This window comes from Coccinella septempunctata, chromosome 4, assembly GCF_907165205.1.
Source record: "Coccinella septempunctata chromosome 4, icCocSept1.1, whole genome shotgun sequence".
Lineage (NCBI taxonomy): Eukaryota > Metazoa > Arthropoda > Insecta > Coleoptera > Coccinellidae > Coccinella > Coccinella septempunctata.
The window spans coordinates 7,061,977-7,085,260 of NC_058192.1; the positions used below are offsets into that span (position 1 = coordinate 7,061,977).

The following is a 23,284-nucleotide window of genomic DNA, read 5'->3' on the forward strand; positions in this document are numbered from 1 at the left end:
TTTCGAAGGTCAACTTACGAGTCGTTTATCTTTCAATAAAAGTAACCGTAGTTGGATATGGGATACATATTCTGAAAGAGCAACTCTTCTAGTAATAAATCTGAGAATTTCATCCATCTCTGCGCAACGATTCGGTCTTGACGAGTTTTTAACTGAACCTATCTTTTTCAGGATTTTTCGAAGGTCAGATTTCGAGTCGTTTATCTCTAAATAAAAGTAACCGACGATGGAAATGTGATACATATCCTGAAAGAGCAACTCTTCTAGTAATAAATCTGAGAATTTCATCCATCTCGGCGCAACCGTTCGGTCTTGACGAATTTTTAACTGAACCTATCATTTTCAGGATTTTCCGAAGGTCAGCTTTCGAGTCGTTTATTTCTCAATAAAAGCAACCGTAGATGGAATTGTGATACATATTCTGAAAAAGCAACTCTTCTAGTAATAAATCTGAAGATTAACATAATAAGTTTAATGTGTGAGATCAGTAATTATTTCAAAACTTAATGAATACAATGACTCGTCGCAGTAGAGTATTTTATGAAAAAAATTATGTATGCCCTTCTCGCCGAGACATCCGTTAAGTTTCTATCTAATTTCAATTATTTAATTCATCACAACTTCGAAAGGAACTCTGGCCCTTTCGTAATCCTCCATCCTGAATACAAAGCAGCGTCCAAGTTTTCATCGAGTCCAAAATAGTCATAATTCCTTAATAAACTTCTCCAACTCCGAACCTTATCATATAATTCGATCGTTAAGTCGTGCAAAAATTCTCATCATCAGAGTCGACATAATACAGCATGCTCCATTAAATGTTTCACTTCAAATTCTCTTGTAGATTCGGAGGGCCCTGAAAAAGTTCTGATGATTTAAATGCGAGAGCATTGCGAGCTTTGTACGAAATCCTGATTCGATCACGACAAAAAAAGGATATTTTTTAGGTTTTCCTGTCGAATAAAACGTTGAAAAATCGACATTTTCCGATGCAGTCTCGACTTGGTTGAAAATTGGGAAACGTGAGAAATCCGTAGTGGAATGCGTTTGTTCCATTAGCTTTTAGCATTGCTAATTTAATTAACAGCAGCTCGTGTGTATCTGTGAAGAGCCATATATTTAGTTCGTTAGATGTTCTGTGTGGTTCGTATGCATAATTTACTTTCAAGGGGTGCCATCGCTTGAACCGACAAGTTTGGAATGTGGATACTGAATACGATCTTGATTCGATAAATGTTATAGTTTTAGCGATGAAGTGGATCGTTTTGAAATTGTTTGTTTGCATCAATAAATTTTTGTTATCTCAATATTATGTTTACAGTCCAGGTAGACTAGCAAACTGGAAAAGTGTCTGTAATACAGGGGCATCCATAAAGTCAGAAAAAAAATTACAGATACTATATTTTAAAAGACTGATGATGGACTTCGATGTATACCTTCTATCAAAATGAACATTATGTGAAATTTCTATAGTAAATTAGCGAAGTAAGAAGCGTTCTTATGAATAAAAATCGACAGAGGTTTTCCGCTGTTTCTCTCTAGATAAAAATTCAATTTAAGTCGATGTCAATCACGAGAATTTTCATATTAGTCGGAGACATCCTAAGAGTGTGCATCTGACAGACGAAACATTTCGAGTAGACGAATGTTCGAGGCATGTGTACGTGTCATGGACGTAGGTAGGAGATTTTACCGGTGCATTCACCATTTTGCAATAGCAATAAATTCTTTCCCATCCACCTTTAATCCAGTTAGTAGATATCTTAGACAGTTTTGAAGAATTTTATAAATGTTCGAAAGAATACAAATATAAGGTATATTTCTTAGAACATAGATACATGGAATGGGCATTCAGTGCTACGAATGAATTGTTTGTAGTCCACACATTCGATGTTTCTCTGTCTTGCGCGACACTAAGGCATTGGCGTTTTATTGCTAAATTTTTTTTTTTTTTTTTTTTTTTTTTTGATGTAGCAGGGGGAAAATCTGCAAGACAGACGAACCACCCTCATCTCCTGAGGGGGAACAGTGTGGGGTTTCTCACTCTCCTGAGCTCGAGACCCACTAAAAACCCTACTGCTTCTTGAATTTTGGTTCCGGGCATTTGCCTATAAACCGTTCATCTCTTGATCGGTTTTCTTCTCGCACACTATCGTGCTGGGATTTATGTGTTTATCCTCTATTGGATTAACACTTTATTGAATTTTTCAATAAGTTTCTGTTGTTATTTTAATCTCTTTTTAATTGATCTCTTGGTCTCCTTCGGTAAATTCGCATTCTCCTTTTGTCTTCCTCTGGGTCGTAGTCCACTAGTCTCCTGAGTTCTTGATTCGGATGGTTTTTCGCTGTTTCGAATAATTTCTCTGCTTTTCTGTTCATGAATTCCGTTATGGTTTCCCATTTCAGGTCCTTATAAATCTGTCTATTCCTGACAAACCAAGGTGCATCTATTGCACATCGTAGCAGCTTGTTTTCAGTGGCCTGAATTCTTTTGATATGGCTCTTTGCCGCGAAACCCCAGGCAACTGATCCATAAGTCAGTTGAGGCCTAGCAACGGCTTTGATTATCTTCAATTTTGTCTCTTTCGACATGTGGCTTCTTCTTCCTATCAGAGGATAGAGTCTATTCATCGCTGCTTTCGTTTTGTCGATTGCTTGTTTGATATGACTTTTCCAAGTAAGTCCTTTGTCAAGCGTTATTCCTAAATATTTGGCTTCATTTTTCCAGTCGATTTCTTCGCCGTCAACATCCAGTTTCGTTGTGGGTCGCAGTCTTCTCTTCTGTAGTAATATTGCTTGGCTCTTTTGTCCATTGAGCTTGATTTTCCACTTTATGCACCAGTCATTTGTTTCGTCAATCGACTCTTGTAGAACTCGTTCTATTATTTCAGGGTTTCGGTGTCGAGTTGCTATGCCTGTGTCGTCAGCATATAACGTTAGCATGGTTCTTGGATTTTTCGGAATATCGTGGATGTATATGTTGTACAGAAGTGGCCCAAGTACTGATCCTTGGGGTACTCCAGCCTCTATATCTCTTGTTGAGGAGCATTCTCCTCCCACTTTCACGTAAAATCTTCTATTTTTGAGATAATTCCGTATCAACTTGCATATTTTGATCGAATATCCAGCACATCTCATCTTATATATTAATCCTTCATGCCATACTCTGTCGAATGCTCTGGCGACGTCTAGTAAAACAAGACCTGTAGCTTGTTTATTTTGGAATCCCTCTGTTATGTACTCTGTGAGCCTCAATAATTGTTGTTCTGTTGAATGCTCTCTTCTGAATCCGAACTGTTCTGGTGGAATTAGTTCCAGATTTTCGGTTTCCTCATTTAGCCTCGTGGCGATAATTCTTTCTACTACTTTTCCTAAAGCCGACAGTAGACTTATCGGTCTGTAGTTTTGTGGAAACTTCTTCTCTTTGAATGGTTTATTGAATACTATGACTTCTGCTGTTTTCCATTTTTCTGGGTAGTGTTCTGTCCTCATAATTCCATTCGCGATATTTGTTAGAGCGGCTATACCTTTTCTAGGTAATTTCTTTAACATAACATTCGTTATTTTATCGCTTCCGGGAGCTTTCCTCTTCTTCAAACTTCTTATTATTTCCCTGATTTCATTTGGCGATGTTGGCTTGTCTATTTCAGCAGTCGCTGGTAATTCATCCATTTCTTCATCATTTTCTTCAACCAGTTCTTCCAAATCTTCATTATCGTCGTCTATCCTGTAATTTATTCTCGATTCTCGTTCGATCGAGTCCGCCAATGCATCTGCCTTATCAGTATTGGTATAAGCCATTCCCCTTTCTCCGTGTAGGGGTGGAATTTTAGTCTTTTCTCCTCGTAGGCTTTTTTGCATTCTCCATGCAGAATGATCGATTGTATTCAGTTCTTGCACCCTTTTGTTCCATCTGCTTGTTCTTAGATCTTTCAGGGCATTTTTCAGAACTTGGCTATGTCGGTTGAGGTTCCTTCTATTCAGATCATTTTTGTTCATCCTATATATTCTTCTTAGTCTTCGATTTTCTTGTATAAGATCTTTTACTTCTTTAGGCGTATCGCCATGCGGATGACTTGGAGCTGGTCTCTTCACTCTTCTCGTGCTTTTTTCGTAAGCTTTCAATATAATCTCTTCCAGTTTATCAACCGCACATTCCAGATCGTCTGGAGTGTTTATTGTTGGAATTTCTGTTATTTCCGATTGTATTAAATGGCTGTATTTAGTCCAATTGGTATATTCTCTTATTTCCAACAGTTTTTCTCTTGGTTCTTCTCCAATTGTCAATTCCACGGGATTGTGGTTTGAGGTTCCATCTTCCAAAGTTTCAATCGAGAATTCTTGACTTATATTTTTCAATATCGCGATATCTATTACATCTGGTATTCCTCTTCCAAAAGCAAGATATGTCGGTAGCTCTGGTCCAATCACTATGGCATTTTGTTTTTCGGCGAAATCCTTGAGTTTTTTGCCATTTCTATTCTCTGTTATGCTATTCCATAATGGGGATTTACAGTTGAAATCTCCGATGGAGATTTTCGGGTTTGATCCTTCCAACATGTTGTTTATCTCTTCTTCCAATAGATTGTTTTGTGGTGGCTTATACGCCGAGGTTATTTCGACTCTTTGCCGATTTAATTCGGCAACAATCGTCACTTTTTCTGTTTTTCCTTGTGTTTCGTCGGATCTACTTTTAAAGTAGTGTTTCAGATCTGTTCTCACCAATATTGCTACTCCTCCTCCGGTGTTTGTAATTCTGTCACATCTATATGTTTCATAATTCATGAAATTCAGTCTTCTGTTCATTGCTAAATTCACATACGTCCTGTCTATTCGTACTGAAAATTGATGCGCCAATGATGTCCGAATCAACTGTCTCAATTGTGATTGGCGACACTAAGCAACTATCTCACTCCAGTCTTTGGAATGTTTATTTTCCATTCCATGTATCTATGTTCTAAGGTATATTTAAGATGTCTAAAAACATTTAAGACATCTTAGGTATAATCCACATAAGCACGGAATATCACAGAAATAAAATGGAGAAACTGCGGAAAATTTTGAAGTATTCTGAAGTCACATGAATAAAAGGAACGTAAACAAATATTTCCAGACTCGTATGGACACATAAAAGCTTGAAATCGATAATAAGCAGGGGTGTTTTTCGAAGGTTCACTTGAAAATATAGTACATTTTTGGTTGTAAGAATTATTGGGAGGTTTTTAGCGATATCCATTTTAAATACATAATTTTTGTTTTATTTTTTATGAGTAGAGGATTTAATATATTCATATTTCTCTTATTATGTAAATATTACTGAAGAACATTTTCCCAATTCCATTATTTTTGCCTGGAATTCGCATTTGTAGGAAACAATCTAATAAAAAGATTTCCACAGATAACCACCCACTTTTTCATTCCCAGCACTGAATTGATTGTTAGATGCAGAATAAATACCGAATTATACAAATCGTTTGAAAAGTAACATTTCTGTATTTGTCATTTCAATTTACGATATGAAATCGATCATATCCAGAACGAATAAATAGACGCAGATATATCTGATTTGATGGACATATTTCCCTTCTAAATAGATCGTATTGAATCATAAAAAAACTCATTAAAAAACTAATTGAAATATCATGTTTTTCGTAAATTCTTTATGTATAAGTGAAAATTCTAATCCCACTCTTTCAGTCCATAGTGAGTTATGGTTTCCTCAACTCAGCACAAGGAGGTTTGTCGATTTACAAAGCCCTCAGTTACATTTTTCTCACGTTGGGTCCCCACAGACAATTCCTCCCAATCAAACCCGAATTTTCCTATAAAATTGCAAGGGGTAGTCATGCAATTGGATCCTCCTTCTTCAGAAGGCGCTGCAGCCGCCTGCGAATTTCATGTTTAAATGGAATTGAGCCAATTCACAAGTGACAATTACTCGGGGGCTTTTAGCTTGGACGCGCGGCGCGCGCGTAGCGTCCCGACGCTGCTGCTGCTGGGGCGACGCCGCCCGACCACACTTGACAGCCGCTTGTCGCAAGTCCCGTTAGGACGGGATTGCTTTTTATCATTTTTTCCGCTTCCCGTTTCCCTTGTCAGGGTGCACATGTGCCCGATCTACGACGTTGGTTTATTGGACGTCCTTTGACGTAGCAGACTGACAGTCAGCTCATACGCTTCGATAGTTAATGACGTTTGGCTATTGAAATAGAGATGATTCATCGTTTCGCCTCAAATCGTCAAGAATTGATCCAGTCGGTTCGATAAACATGGAATAATCAAGAGTTAGATATTCGATTCATCATGATTTTTATGTAAACACACATGCACCCTGATTATTTTCAAATGGTTGCTACGCCAATGTAAGGATTTCATGTATACAGAAACTCCTTGGATATATTTTCCGCGTTTTTCTCATGAGAAAGTCAAAACTAAATAATGAGAACCATATAAGGCTTGTTTGTAATTACCTCTTCATTGAAGAAAACAGAAGATCCTCCAAGAACCATATGTACAGGGTGGGCAAAATTCGTTGTCCACTGAGGGGATCTCGAGAACTATAGCAGCTCATTCATTCATTGCTGTATCCCGTTACCGGGAATAAATCTACAAAAGGACATAAAAAAAGAACAGACTCATAATTTCTTAGGGCTAATTGCGACTGTGTGCCCTCCTGTGACTGAAGAGACCCAACCGTGACCTACAGATCCTTCCACACTCCGGGCATGGATAGTCACAAATCAGATCTGGCCGCCGCTGTATCCTTCTCGAGTCTCCATTATAACTGTGTACCAAAGACCTCCACTGTGACCTGTCCAACGCTAGTTGTTCCCAGTTATGATTGGCATTAACTGATTTCAGGGATTGATGTAGTGTATCCTTAAACCGCTTATACTGGCCTCCAGGTTTTCGGGCTCCCTCTGTGAATTCGCCATACAAAGCTATTTTGGGGAGTCTTGTATCTTGCATCCTCAGAATGTGGCCGCTGCATCTGAGTCGGGCCCTCGTTACTTGAGTCTCAATTGTTGTAAAACTCGCGCGTTGCAAGACTTCTGCATCCGAAACTTTGTGGAACAATCTGAGGTGCATTATTTGTCTTAGATGACGTTGTTGCGATTGTTCAAGCTGTTTAATATGTCGCCTGTAGCAGCTAGAAGAAAACGGATGACAGAATTTGAGATCTTTTTCCTGACTTATCCAAATCTGAAAACAGAACTGAACTATCATTTCTAGATTTTGAGTTATAAACAAAAATTGACATTTTGACGATTTCGAAAAGTTCATAACTTTTTTGTTCTAAAACTTGAGCCTTTTTTGGCACTTTTATACGAAGAATCTACTGACAAAGATTTTTTTCCAATTCAAAAATAACAAATTCAATGAAAGTTGCATTCAAGAAAACGAGAGTTCGTCTAATGATAAAAAATATCTTGTGCACGTCAGTGGATTCTACTTAAAAAGTGCCTCTAGAAGGTTCAAGTTTCAGATCTGTAACTTCAAAGACAAAAAAGTTATGAGAACTTTTCGAAATCGTCAAATTCTCATTTCTCGCTAATAACTCAATAACGAAGAATAATAGGAGGCTACGGTTTTCACCATTCTTTGTTTCTCTGAAAATGAGCTCGGAAATTTGTCATCCGTTTTCTTTTAGCTGCTATAGTTCTCGAGATCCCCTCAGTAGACAAAGAATTTTTCCCACCCTGTTCATATTGCATCATTTTAAAATATATAAAAAGTTTTTTTCATTTTATTCCTTAAATATTGAATTAATGTGGTCAATACCATAATTAAACCAGAAAATAGTTTCATTTTCCAGAAATTCTTCATCCCCCAATCGAGATTATTGATTGACAAGTGAACTTCCGGGATTTCCTTCTTAGGAATCATCCCAGGGATTCCAGACCTTCCCGTGATAACACCGAACAATAATCCCCCGAAAATGGAATCTGTTTTCCAATACGCACAGCCTACCAAATTCCACCCAACTCCTAATGAAGCAATAAACTTGCGATTCAGGATTCTGGCCTAGCCCTTCTCCAAACAGCCAGTTACGCTGGCTGAAGTTCCTCCCTATGTTTCCGCAACAAGCAGCATCCGTACGGGTAAAATGCTGATGGTGCGTTAATATTTATGTCAAATAAATCGATCTGGGGCCGCTTTGAGGGATCGTCTTCGATCTCAGCCAGGCGGAAATTCCGGTGCAGCAGCCGTTTCGTCCCCATGTTGGTCATCGGGGCCGATACTTTATGCTTTTTCGTGCTATTTAGTTCTCAAGCTGCTAGAAGATGGGCTCATATATTGTTTTAAGATGTAGATCGATTGAGTTTTTGAGTTTTGATCGTGATAATCTTTGACCCTCTTTTTTTTTGGTATGCCGTTGAGGAGGACTTCTGGTGTAATGGTTTGAATGAATATTCCAATAAAAAAAATACTACAAAGTGCTAACGCGAAAGAGAAGTGAAAAAATTTAAATTTTCACGAAAATTTAAACTATAGAACTATAAATTTTGAAACAGACTCATTATTCTGTAGGAAAGATAATACAAACTCATTACCACATAGATATCCTTTCCACAAAGCAAGTTGTGAGGTACTCGCACTTTCTCAACTCTATACTCAGGAGTATTTGGGGCTGACACCAGATCACTACCGCTAGGCCAAGGGTCTTTCAGGTAGAAACATGTGCGATAAAAATATGCCTGGAAATAAACCAAGAAAGAAACATAGAGGAGAATGTGACATAGCGATACCTGATTCTGAAAGTCAGACTACCATCCAGAGCCCACAGTTCTCACGTCAAAATTCTAAGATGATATAATCCAATCAGCTCTTGTAGGTCTTCCCATTTCTGCCCACTGTGTCCTATTTTGAGCGCATTTTCCTATGACAAGTGTGTAGTCCACTTCTTTACCCAGACTAAATATACCTTGTATCATGACCTATTTCGGCATTTCCATATCATATTCTGCATCCAGCATCCAGGCCATGATAACAAGGTATGTTTAGTCTGGGAAATGAAGTGGCCTACACACTAGTCATAGGAAAATTTACTCACAAGAAAGAGTATCAGAGGAAGGGAAAACTGAAAGAGAAAAGAGAAAAATCCTTGGGAACTTCCACTCTGGAGATCTAAGAAGTAACTGGATCTTATCAAGGATATGCTACAGCTCCTTACTGGATTATTACAGAGCATTATCGCCTGAGAAGGAACGTACTTAGAATGGGCCTAGCAGAAACAGTCGAGTGCAGATCCTGTGGAGAGAAGGATGAAACTACAGATCACCTGATGAATGAATGCCTCGTCATTGCAAAACAACGCAAAAAATGCTTTGGCCTAGAAACTTGAAGGAATGAGTAAGCAACCTACTTGAACTCATCTTGGATACTGGAGTTCATCAGAACTCTGAAACTGTATTGCTTGAAATCGAAGTGCAACTCATCTCCTCCTTAAAGTCATAAATTCTTTACATTTATCTATTAATATCCATGAAAGTGACAGTCAAAACGTTGCTAAATCATAACCTCTTCAAACAATATAGATAAGGATAAATTCAGATGCATACCACCCGCTGATATGATTATCAACAAGTGTTACGATCTGAATTTAACTAGCCAATTTGCCATATCGTCAAGTCCCCAAATGGACTACGCCCCATCGAAGAAAAGCAGATGCTGGCCATGGTTTCGGTCTCATTTGACCTATTTAGAGCAATATAGCTTTGGAATTGATGGAACCTTATTCACTACTGGCAAACGCTACTGAGTAATAGCCAGTAACGTCTTCGTCTTGGTTTCTATTCGGAAATTGAATCGGACACAGTTTCATACTGGGTGGCGCTCTGGGTAACTGTATAGTACTCAGTAGTCGCTGTGTTACTGGATATTACTCAGTAGCGCTTGCCAGTATTGAGTAAGGGTCCATCATTTCCAAACGTTCTCCATCGGAGAAAAAAGCTATGTTGCTCTGATGAGGTCAAATGAGACCGAAACCATGGTCATCATCTGCTTTTTTTCGATGGGGCGTGCTCCATTTGGGACCTTGACGATGGCAAATTGGCCAGTTCAATTCAGATCGCAACACTTGTTGATATTATATCATACCTATTATTATTATAGAAGATTCTTGAAAATAGGCTGAATATAAACGGAAACACTCAAAATTATCGTTAGAAATACTGGATCAATGCCATGCTTTTTCTATGGACTCAAACCCAATAACTTCACGAGTTCGAATTATCGAAACAAAATGAACTTCGCTCATTTTTACATACCCTTCCGAATAACAAACAATCGTACCTAACTTTAGCCATCTACTCCGTACGAAAAACCAGGATAGACCCCCTTTAATCACCGGGCGAAATTCTAACTTGCAAAGTTCCCGAGTAGAAAATATCTACGGAAGTTGCCAGCGACCGCATACCTCAATCCCAACTATAAGGATTTATAGGTTTCCTCTTCCAGTCACTGCGATTATTAAAGTTTCATAACAAAGAGGAAGGCAAGGGAAAATTCCTTTCTTGCTCGACGCATTAGAAACGTACAGTTGAAAAACGATACTTTGCCCTTCCGCTATGACATTGTAACGATGGGTAAAAGTTTAGCTTCTCTTTTTGCCGGGAATTTTTTGCAGAGCGCGGTTCGTAGCGAATACCCGCAATCAGAGGTTGGTTAGTTGGAATTCATTTTTCCGAATTTTATATGGCGTTTTTTCGACTTTGTGGAACCAGAGGAAAGGACTGTTTTTTTCACGTGAACGCTGAGTTGAACTCTGATTTATTCGTCGAGGATGGTTGCGTAACATCGTAATTTTTTCTTCGTTTTCAGGGTCTTGATGTAGTCCTTGAAGGTGTCCTTCGGCGGAACTCTCAGTCGTGTTCTCAGGACTGACTCTGCGATCTTCAGATTGAAGGTGTTCTTTGCCCCGTAGATGCTCTCACCGTATAAGGGGTGAATCTGGAAAAATACACAATTCTGCAAATAAAATACAGTACATACAGATGAAATTATTCCACAGTTATAAATTGAAAGAGTATCTATTGGGGAGACCATAATAATTGACCTAATTCATTTGTGAACACCCTTGTGGATCCAGATATTATGTAGATCGAAATAACCTCATGAAGTTACAATAAAGAATCTGCTACTCTTTTCGAAATATATACGAAACCATTCAAATGTAGGTTTATTATAAATGTAATCAAATAAAATGAAAGAAAATAGCAAAAGAGACGTCATATTCCGAGTAAATTGACTTCGGGTTTCACAAATCTTTGATTGGCCTCGATTTCCCAAAAGATTTCACTGAAACTTTTTTATTTCTCTATTCATTGAAGAAGTTGCAGTTGAGGATCATCAGATGAACGTATATAGATTTTAATTTGATTCGAGAATGATATTCTGGATGTTTATGACTGAATTATCGATTGAAAACAAGTTGACGTTAATGCGTCAATCAAGCGTTGATTCCCGGATCAAGCTTTGTGAAACTGGGGGTCAAAATGTCAAAATATAACGTCAGATTTCAGATATTTATTTCGAATAATGGACCACTGTAATCGATTATCGCTAAAAATTCATGAGCTCTCCTGATAATTCAACAATTCACCCATGAAAAATTAAACAATGACCGATTTATTATAGCTTGGAAATTATTCGAACAAGGTAATGAAAAATAAAGATATATAAATGTACATAAAACCATCGAAACGAGGAAAGATATTCAGTTCACCCCATAAACAGTTTCCAGTTGAAGATCGTTCAGTTTTCAGTAATAATGATGGCGGACTTGAACTAACCCCGCGGCAACCAGAATCGAGTTATATCCTCCATAAGCGCTGATCACGATCATTTTACGACTTTTAGCCCTACGTCGTAAATATCTCCATAACAATGGGCCCTTCGATTTTACTTCGTGAATTTGCGCGTCCTTCAAAAGTACGCGAAAACATCCCCGATGATGCGTCGCTTATATTACTCCTCCAGACGACAGAACACCCCCGCAGCCAGACTTTCTGTTTATTGTCCGTAACTAATCGCTTAGGGGTGGCCTGCACAGAGCCGGTCCTCAAGACGCAGCTGTATACACAACGAGTTGGGTTATTTCGGTTGAATTTGAAACATTACCAGGGTAAATTTAGAGAATTACCCCTTGGCGAATCGCGGAAGGTATTTATCAAGAGCAGGTTACATTGAGCGAGCGAGCGAGGTCGGTAAAATTTGCGGGGGCGTATAGAAAACGAAGAAAACTGAAAATTTTCTGGTACTCTTTGAAATATTGAAACTTTTTCTAGACTATACTACGTCTAAGGGGCATTGAAAGGAAAAAACAACTACCTGAGCCAACCTCTAACCTTCCCCTTCACCTTATTGAGATTAGTCTCCGCCACTGTACAAAATATGGTCAATTTCTTGAAGATCTAAACGTTGTATTAAAAATCAAAACAGAGCACATGCAAGCAACGCTCATTCAACTCTTAATTTCAAATTTTCTACTTCATACCATATTGTTGAAGATCAATGGACGTCATATATTTTTTATCGGGTAATATATCATCGAACAACATGTTTTATTCAATAACTTCTTTGCCGGCATTCAATGAACCCTCTGTGTACATACACCTACATAATAAAACGGTAGTAGACTCCTGGAGATACGAGAATGAGGAAGTGTAAATATTTTTAGTGATTATCTGATTACCCTCGTCTTTCATTTTAACAACTTCCTTCCTTGAATAGAATTCAACGCGATCTTCACGCACATAAACAATGAGCGACTCTCTGTTAGCCATAGACCATGAGAAAACGATCTTATCTGTGAAATTTACTGTTCTCATAACCCAACACGCATTTTCCACTGAGGGGCGTTGAAAATCGAATTAATTTACTGGAGGTACATTCAACCGAGTGAACTAATATCGATAATGCACAATATAAATTACTTTTCCAGAAGAAAAGCATTCAGATTTTGTGAAATACTCCTATTAATTGAAAGCTTGGCTATAGTGAACAATAAATGCAAATAAGCATTCTTCCTTGTCTATGTTTGCGACTGCAATTTTTTTTCCACTGTACTGCCTAAGTAGAAGGAGAAAAAAACTTTGGAGGAATCATCCAGGGATGTATCATGCCAAAAAGTTGAAGCTACGAAACCTAAAAGGTATCTGGATCTAAGTAAAAATAAGTCGCACATCCCCACTGGCTTCACAAGACACTGTTGCCCCAGGAAGCATCTGATTTGATTGGGCTCATCAGAAACTGTGGTGTGTTGTATACGAAGATTCTATGGGATTCTATTCACTTGATTCCAGAATACTTCACCAACGAAAAGAATGCTTTCAGGAGTGAGGACATAATCCCCTAAAACCCTGGAGTTCTTTAGAACTCTGGAACTAGAAGGTGAACTGTAGATGGTTAAAACAGCTCTGATTTAGGCACAATAGACCTGCACTGTAATCCCTTTATAATGTTAAATCTATAACAGCTTAAATAGATAAACATTTAAACATCAATCTGTACATAGTGTTAAAGTCTGGAAACCTCTGACGTTAATTGACTGTGAAGCTTAATTAATTCACCAAATAAGGCATATACTACTTATTATAAGTGAAATTGTCAACTATTTCTTGAGTACCTCGAATTGTTGAGTAGACAAATAAGTTTGCCCATAGTTTTAATGTTACTAAGTGACTGAAAGACAGCAATCCTAGGTTCAATCCTTGTTGATAGACCTTATTATATGAACAAGGGTTCAATGCAAGTCTAGGGCATCTTTTCTCTTTACGGAGAAAGTCATTTTCAAATCTACTTTTTCTTGTGCCAATAAGGGATTGGAATTCTTCGGATACGCATCTGCAAGTGGTCGTAAATCCTCGCAAATCTGGGGTCCAGACGAAACGCACATTCGCTTTCAACAGAAAATGCACTATTTCCCGCGTAGAAAAGACTCCCCCCAGCGAATGTTCCTTAAGCATGCGATTTCCTTGAACAAATCTCTGTTTTCTTGTTTGCCCGTATCGATTTTTCCGCATCTACCCCCTCTCGATTACCCGGCGTTCCTCAAGTTCATCATGTACGCGAAAGAAACTTATACTGACAGTTTCGACCGATACGATTGTTAAGGGGGATTTTCGGGTATTCAATGGAAAGGCGATATACGGATAAAAACTTTACCCTGTCTCTTCCGATAGAATTCCTCCAGAAGGAATCGGGGTTTGTCTGGGGTGATTACGTCGGGCATCTTAGATAATGCGGCAGCAATTCTGGAGGTTTGATGGACTGAGATGTTCCCATGAGAAAGATTCGGTTTTCCTCCGTTTTTTCAATATTCATTCTGGCTAGGAAGTCATAAGATCGAACAAGAGTCATTCTGAAACCTTGAAAACGAACTTCTCGAAAAAATCGGGTAGAGTCTACTGAGATATAAACAAACGGGTGCGCCACCTTCATTCATTCATTCATTGCTGTATCCCGTTACCGGGAATAAATCTACAAAAGACATAAAAAAGAACAGACTTATAATTTCTTGGGGCTAATTGCGACTGTGTACCCTCCTGTGACTGAAGAGACCCAACCGTGACCTACAGATCCTTCCACACTCCGGGCATGGATAGTCACCAAACATATCTGGCCGCCGCTGAATTCTTCTCGAGTCTCCATTATAACTGTGCACCATAGATCTCCACTGTGACCTGTCTAACGCTAGTTGTTCCCAGTTATGATTGGCATTAAATGATTTTAGGGATTGATGTAGTGTATCCTTAAACCGCTTATACTGGCCTCCTGGTTTCCGAGCTCCCTCTGTCAATTCGCCATACAGAGCTATTTTGGGGAGTCTTGTGTTTTGCATCCTCAGAATGTGGCCGCTCCATCTGAGTCGGGCCCTCGTTACTTGAGTCTCAATTGTTGTACAACTCGCGCGTTGCAAGACTTCTGCATTCGAAACTTTGTGGAACCATCTGATGTGCATTATCTGTCTTAGATGATGTTGTTGCGTTTGTTCAACCTGCTTTAATATGTCGCCTGTAGGGCGTCCAGCTTTCGCTTCCGTAAAGAAGCGTTGGACGGACCACTGCTTTGTAAACAGCTGTCTTGGTCTTCAAATTGAGGTCGTGATTTTGAAACACTCTAACCTTTAGCTTCCAGAATGCCCGTGATGCCGAATAGATACGGTTATTTATTTCCGTGCCTAGGTTAGCCCTAGTAGGTAGCATGCTGCCTAGGCCACAAATGTTGTCTGTAGATTCCTATCAAAAGGTTATGAGAATTCGATTTCAATATATTCTTGTTCTGGTTCAGTGAGAGCTTGATTTAGTTGATTTTTTGTTCACGTTTTTCAAATGTTTATTTGTTATTGGATCTCAGGCTCAGACGTTTCTGAGTGCCCATCCCATTTAATCTCATCCCAGGAATTGGACGAGCATATATTTATATGAATCGTTTATGGATGGAGCTCTTTTTTGTTTGTTGAAGACTTTTAGCTTCTCCAATCTAGGTTCTTCCACAATCACACGGTGTTTCATGAGGGCAGTCCCTTTTTTTTATTTTGATTCTTAGGTTTGACTGCAATGAGGTTAGGTTAGGTTAGGTTGGGTTATGTTAGATTAGGTTAGGTAAGGTTATCCCTGATCAGTCTGTTTTCTACTAATTCTTTTCATCTTTTCCGATAACAATGGTTATAAACGATATGAATCGTTTATGGAGGGAGCTCTTTTTTGTTTGTTGAAGACGTTTATATTCTCCAATATAGGTTCTTCCACAATCACACGGTATTTCATGAAGGCACTCCTTTTTTTTATTTTGATTCTTAGGTTTGACTGCAATGAGGTTAGGTTAGGTTACGTTAGGTTAGGTTATCCCTGATCAGTCTATTTTCTACTAATTCTTTTCATCTTTTCCGATAACAATGGTTAGAGTTTTTGGATGTTAGTCAGAATAAGACAAAATGATAGAAATAGCCCAATGAATACCAAATTCTTTGCATATTTTTCTGAAACATATCACTTAAACATTCTCCTATTAAACCCAATCATTTTTAAATGTCAACTGGCAAGATGACATCTGTTTCACCATAAAAGTTATTGGAATCATCACAATCTTCTGAAACTCAAAATTGAAATAATTGATTTGCTCCTATGCGTAAATTCTTGCACTAATTTGTCAGGAGCAAACCAGATACAAAAAATTGTTGCCTGATAATAAACGAAAAATGAAACTTCAAAATTGGAGTCATTCGGGGTAACTGAGCGCAGTGGGTAAGTGTGCGCAGTGCGTATATCTCGACTATGCAATGTATGAAAGAGGGGTTCATTTGGGTGAAGCAAGGGCGCAGAATCCCCAAATAAGTTTTTCATAAGAGTGCGCCGTGCGACGTTTCGTTAACTTTTTATTTGCAATCAATCAAATTCACTAGTTTTCTTGTTAATTTTCAGCATCTCTGCAAATTCTGCCAGGTCCAAGTTCCGAGTCCGACAGTGTTAAACAATGTTTTATTCGATCATGGGCATATTAATCAAAATATATAATAAAAAATTTTAATTTCTCTTAGCTGCTCAACTCTATAAGAACCTCAATTCAAATTTTGGCTTACTGGGGAAAGTGTGCGCGGGTAAGTGTGCGCATAGATTCATTATATGGGCATTAGTTCAGTGAGGAATAAATTATGACATTGTTGATTTTCTTGGTTAAGACTCCATCAATATTCTCCTATTTGTTCGGAAAAATATGAAGAGCCACCAACAGGGTAATGTATCAAGTGTTGTGTTCACCAGGAATTGTGGCACGAACCATAATGCAGTGCTTATAAAAAGGCGCTTCTGTATTGACAATAAACAGCATTTCTCTAATATTGTAACATTTTGATGACATTATTTCGCAATTTGTTTTGTTTGTGTGGTTCACTAAGCACTGCGTTCACTTACCCCGTGAGGGTGCGCACACTTACCCGCAATACGGGGCATGTGAACGCACTCCGACTTTCATCATTAAATTTCTTTTTGCGGAAAGAAAACGTTTTTGATTTGTTGGCTTTTTGATGTTTTTTTATAGATTAGAAAATTCTCTATCCTATGAATATGTTTTAATTTTCCTAGCTTCAACATTTGAAACAGTGTATGGCGTATGGCTTGAAAGGAAAAAGTGCGCACAGTTGCCCCGAATGACTCTAAATGTAACTTCGTAACATTGTCAGGCAACAATTTTTTGTATCTGGTTTGCTCCTGACAAATAAGTGCAAGAATTTACGCAGGGGCAAATCAATTTTTAATTGATTTTGTTTCAGAGACTGGGAGTTAAAACCTGAAGTGTTTCTGTAGGTGAAGAGTCCTCCCAGATCGAATTTCAATCGAAATCTTCACTGCTTTCATGATTTTCAGAGATTTTTCGATATATCAAAAATAATTATCGAAATCACAGTGTTGTTTGTTGTTTATCTACTTCTTCCCCTTTTTCCATTGTATGGACCTTCCGAACTACATAAATCACCTCCAACTTCTCCAGCAGCAATTAATAACCGATCGGAGATTGACGATTATTGCCGCGAAGAATAGAACCCTCAGCAAAATAATATCGGCGCAAACAGGAAGCAAAGGGGGCGGAAAAACTCAGCGCCGTCGATGATGAACGGTGATCCCGTACAAATAACTCATAAATGTACGATCGGACGCGGGCGATAACTCAGATTTTCCGTTGTTTCATCGAATACGCGCGCTCGGAAAACTCCACCATATACGGCTGATCTCAGCGTCTCCCGTTCTAGTGATGGATGAATTTCCCATACGGCAATTAGTCCGCGTGCCCGCTCCATTCTTCAAGTTCGCGGCCGTCGGAGGAGGCCGGGAAACGGCCGGAAATGACGCGGCCAGAACGGCCGAAACAATAAAAATCAAATCTGGCCCTCCCCGACGTTTCCGCACGACGCGATGAGTCACGGTTTCAGTGGACGAAAAAGGGGGTTTTCGCCGATTTTACCCGGTTTTTACGACGCGATCTCCGTTCATCATCTCCATAGCGGCGTTGTAAATACGAATCGAATAAACATAACCGTTTATTCGAATTGCGCCCTGGATATTGAGGGGGAAAACCTCGACACCGTTCGGAGATGTCCCCCTTTGCAGTTTCCGTCCAGATTCCGAACCAAAGATTCTTATTCCTACCCAGAATTCATGTGCCAGATGTGCATCTGCTCAAAAAGAAGGAGACACTTTCCTAGGCAATACGTTTCCAGGAAATATCAATGTTTTCGAATATTGAATCACCTATATTTTTATATATTCGAGAAGAGCAACTCTTCTCGTAATAAATCTCGAAATTTCTCAGAGCTTCCCTCTGCAACCGTTCAATCTTGAGAAAATTTCAACTTTTTTTCTCTCAACTTTTTGGGAAATTTTCGAAGGTCATCTTTAGAGTAATTTTTCTTCCAGGAAAATCATCGTAGATCTAACCGTGATACACATTCTGAAAGAGCAAGTTTTCTTGTGTCAAATCTGAGAACTTCACCCATCTCGGCACAACCGTTCGGTCTTGAGAAAGTTTGAACTGAACCCAACTTTTTGGGAATTTTTCGAAGGTCAGCTTTCGAGTCGATTATCTTCCAGAAAAATAATCGAAGATCTAAATGTGATACTTATTCTGATAGAGCAATTCTTCTAATAATAAATCTGAGAACTTCACCCATCTCGGCGTAACCGTTCGTTCTCGAGGGAGTTTTAACTGAACCTAACTTTTTGGGAATTTTTCGAGGGTCATCTTTAGCAGAGTTTAGCTGAACTGTGCCACAGGTTGGCTTATACAGGATGTTTTCAACGGTGATCCTTTTTTTGACAGAAGGTAGAACACATCAAAATAAGTCGTTTAACCAAAACTCATCTATGTATATAAAATATCCAAGATGGCTAAGATACAACCCCTAGAAATTCGGCAAAATTTCATTGAATTCCAAGTAGGGGACTGTGGAAGGTGACTCCGGCATCTCAAAAACGAAACAAAACATAAACATATGGCTGGACAATAAATGGTTCAGTACCAAGTTCATCGGATTAGATGCATCAGGCCGCTTTTGAGAGAATCATAATGATTTCATCGTGCAATTTAGGGTAATAAAATAAACGTAGAAAATCGAGGCAGTTTCTTGAAAGTGCTTATGTTAGTTATGTTGGAAAAGTGCTATGATGTTTCCCCATTTCATCCCATTTATACGAAGATTGTTGAAATGTTCGAACAAGAATATTCTGATGCCCATTGTGAAAAAATTCGTGAATAATTTAGACGAATTTTATTGGTGAGATTTTGAAGTATTTTTCTATTTTTTACACTTGTATCCTAAGTCTGTTCTGTCAGTTGGTATCGAAACGAACCATTTCATAAAATCGTGTAAGTTACTCAAAAATAATGAGAACAAATCGGCAATCCTAAATTTTCATTTTCATTACCACGTAAATATCGAACGAGCCAATATCGTAAACGAAACCACATGGTCGAATCAGGGGACGAGTTTTTTCCCACTGCTTTGCTATAATTTAGCTAACAAAAGGTCTAGGGTCGTATGAGGATCTATTTCAGTAAGCATTTACAATTTTTTTTCAACTTTGTAATTTTGAAAGGTTTCTATAGGTGACTTTTGGTGAAACGCTTCATATTGGCTAGTTCTACCTTCTGTTGGAAAAAAGCCTCACCTTCAAATACACCCTGTATTGTTCATTGAAGAGTTCAGTCCAATATTTCCGTGACTACGAGTTTTTTCCAGGAAATTTCTGGACAACTCAGATTTTATCCTGAGGAGGACATCTCAGAAACTTCTCGATATCAGATAATTTCTAACACTTCTATTGTTCAAGCTCCCCTAACTCTCCCTAATTCCAAACTCATAAAAATGACTCGAAAAACGAATTCAACGAAAATCGGTCCATCCTATAACCTCGTCGAAATTTTAAACTTCACGACATCGGCAAACGAACCACGCACCGAGATCCAGAAAGCCGTTAACGAAATTTCCCCCGTTTTTCCTCGACGGAAAGATGGAACGTCTCCTCTGACACTTTTCCATCAGGCCGTCGTGAAAACTTGATGAGTGTACGGAAGAGAAAAGCGTGTAGTCGGTATGGCACGTGGTACGGTCGAATTGGATGTTTAAATAAGTAAGCAGAAGCGCCGTTACGGGAAATCAGGGAACTATCGGTAGCGGGCCGGTTCTTTGTCTTTTTGGTCCTTCGCGAGAGGATTTCCCTGTCTTATTCGACCCAGAAAGTTGGAATAGGGGGGAGGGATGATTTTCCGTTTCTTGTTCTCAACTTTACAGTGTATTTTATTGTGGATTCTCGTCACTATTGGAGAATCAATCTCGTTCGTCGGTTTTCATGATATAACTAGATGAAACAGGCGGCTGATTAACATCTTTCGATGGTTTATGAGCTCGTGGGTACAACCTTGTCGATTTCGTGTTAGGGGATTTTCAGTTTTCTCGTTTCAGCGAGGGTATTGTGCTCCAGGGGATTTTCATTTCTTTGGGGTAATCGTTGTTAGCACCTTCTTTCGTGCTACGACCGAAAGCGTGAAGGTTTTCGCTGCAATTCGGAAGGGTTTTTTCCAATGAGAGTAAATTGGTTACAGGCTTTGGGGTGAAGTTCGTAATGTATTACACTGTAGGTCACGCTACAGCGGTTTTCAAACTTTTTTCCCAGATTTTCGAATGAAAAAAGTAAGGGTACCTAACTGGTAAATTCTTCAGTAGCGAATATTGAATACTTAGATTTCATATGTTGGATCTGTTGACCTTTATCGATGTGTTCTTGATGAAATATATGAATAATATCTTATAGGGTCTTTTCTTATTGAATATTAATAATTAGGTGTATCTTTGGGTCATTTTTGCTTCATCTTTCATATGCAGCGTTGGAGTTTCTTCCAGATCATTATGTTTCATCCCATAAAAGGTTCCAACTACTACTGAGTGTTCTCAATTTGATGTTACCTAGTATATCATTCAAAATCCCAACAAATACATATATTTTTATTCACTTGTCACCCATTCTTTTTGTCATAGATAAAGTCCCCTACCAAAAATGTGATTTTCTCTGAAGAGCAAAATTTATTCTGTCGCCTCACTTCAACATCCTCCAAGTGGTCTTGTGGGCGGTTGAGTAACTGCTCAATTTGAACGAAACAACATCGGCAAATAAGAAATGAGCAATTCAATTTTATGGAGGCTGAAACGACTGAATACTACGCCGATCGCAATGATGAAGTTTCGAGCGGCAAACTAGTTAACGTGTTAACAACGTACCCTCAATAAAGTCATATCAATTGAAGCTACAGGATCATAAATTGGAAGCATGCGGATTCGTGCAGCGTTGTCGGATTGGAATACGATTCGGTCCAATTCAAGAAATTTGTACTTAACGTATTTTCATTCAACACTCAAAAATCGAGGAAAAGTAAGTTTAGTGTTCAATTGTAGCCAACATATACGACATAAATAGTCTCTAGATCAATGTCCACAAGGTTTTTTCAAATCGAACATGTTTCTTCAGAAAGTTTAAAGATCGAAATTGGAAAATGATTGCTGTATATAAATCTAAAATAATTAAACTTATGATGAAGCAGAAATAACATAAAGTTCGAAATATCATCTGGAACCTTTGGACCTAACTAAGATTACTGAGAAAAATTCAAAGTTAAAAATCAAACGATACAATTCAACTCATTTTTCAAAGAGATTAATATGTTCGTTTGAGCATTTAATACTTTGATTGTCATTCACTGATGAAGAATTATAATAAGCAGCAGATTGAGTTTAGTGCCCTTGTCACAAATGTGAAGCAAAACTTCGTAAACTGCAAACAGGTTTGTTTCAATTTCGTTCTATTGATCCATTTTTCATACATCACCGACCAATAATAATGAAGCAAAAGCTTCCGAAAACCTTCAACATTACACACACAGTGATTGACATCGAAAATTTCGGTTGTCGGTTATGTCTGGTTCGGAAAATAACCTATCGAAAAAAAATTTCAATTCGCCATACTCTGTCTGGCGTTGGCGTCAGGTATCCGAGCGTAGAGTACGACGACAAACAAAAAATCCTGATAAATCGACGTGATCAAGTGGCCGTTGATCGGATGACGATCGTTGAAAATAAATGAAGGATAGTTCCATGTTTTCCACAGCTCCGACCACATTTGCATGGCTACGATTCGATTAACGAGGGATTGGACATGTTCGCTTATTTTTCGTTTATGGATAATGACATCATCAGGACGAAAGTTGGGCGTTACGGTATTTCTGGACATTTATTGTTGAGTGTGGTTTAGTATCATGGGATGTGGAGTTCGTTTCGACCCGATAAGGTGGTCAGTTGCATTGTTCAATCGTGATTGAATGAAAGAAAAGTAAAATCAATTAGCAAAGAAAATTGACACTGAAAACATATTTCATCCTGGATGAGTAAAACAAATGGAAAAGATTCATATATGCAATAATTCTGGACAGCTTTCAGATGTCCGGATGAAAAATAGGGTTGTTACAACATTTGTTACAGTATTTCCAACAATAGACTGCTTTTTTCGTTAGATAAATACATTGTTTTTTTTTTCGAATCAGAAGAAAGTACAGACAATTTTGTCGATATGAAAGAACTCATTACATTCCCAGTCTCCGATTTTGTCAGGATTCTTTTATAAAAAAGAATAAACAATAACATTGTCAAGTAGGTATGATTTAAGTGCCTGGCGCATTCACCAATTTGCAGCCATACCCATACGCGTCATCAAATGTGGATCGTAGAAAAAAGAAATATGCATTTGACGTGAGCAATCCATCGGAACGACTCTTATCTAGTTCTTATACCAATTTGGAATCTCAAGAAGAAATAAAAAGAAGAATTAAGTTTCAAATAGATAGATACGCTTTTAATCGAATATGGTCTAGTGAATTAGAACTGAAATACGAATAAAAGTTGAATATCATTAAATACGACTGAATACCGAAATGTGTGGTGTGATAATGTGCCAATTTTTTTTTAAATAATTACAACAGTTTTACAAAAAGTATCAAGAACAACAAAACATCGATTCCTCGATTCCGATAAATTTAGATCGTATCAATAAAAATGTGCCATATCACTAATAAACCAGAGACTTGTTCACTAAAGTTTCGCAGTGGAAGGGAAAAAAAGAATTAGAATTTGATCTCGTGAAAGGAATTCAACAATAGCCCAAAATAGATAAGACAGGACGGGTTATTGGTAGTCACAGGGCTGATATCGCCAAGCTTGATCGAAGAATCAGCCAATGATTTG

At 38.3% G+C, this 23,284-nt stretch overlaps 1 protein-coding gene across 1 annotated transcript in view; it reads right to left on the bottom strand.

Moving 5' to 3' along the window:
- Positions 1-10,753: 10,753 nt before the first annotated feature.
- Positions 10,754-23,284, bottom strand: part of LOC123312320 (sperm-tail PG-rich repeat-containing protein 2-like) — a 41,191-nt gene continuing 28,660 nt past the window's right edge. The window contains exon 9 of the mRNA XM_044896686.1: positions 10,754-10,950. Coding sequence (XP_044752621.1) covers positions 10,771-10,950 — 180 coding nt within the window. The 3' untranslated portion in view covers positions 10,754-10,770. The remainder of the gene's footprint in view (positions 10,951-23,284) is intronic.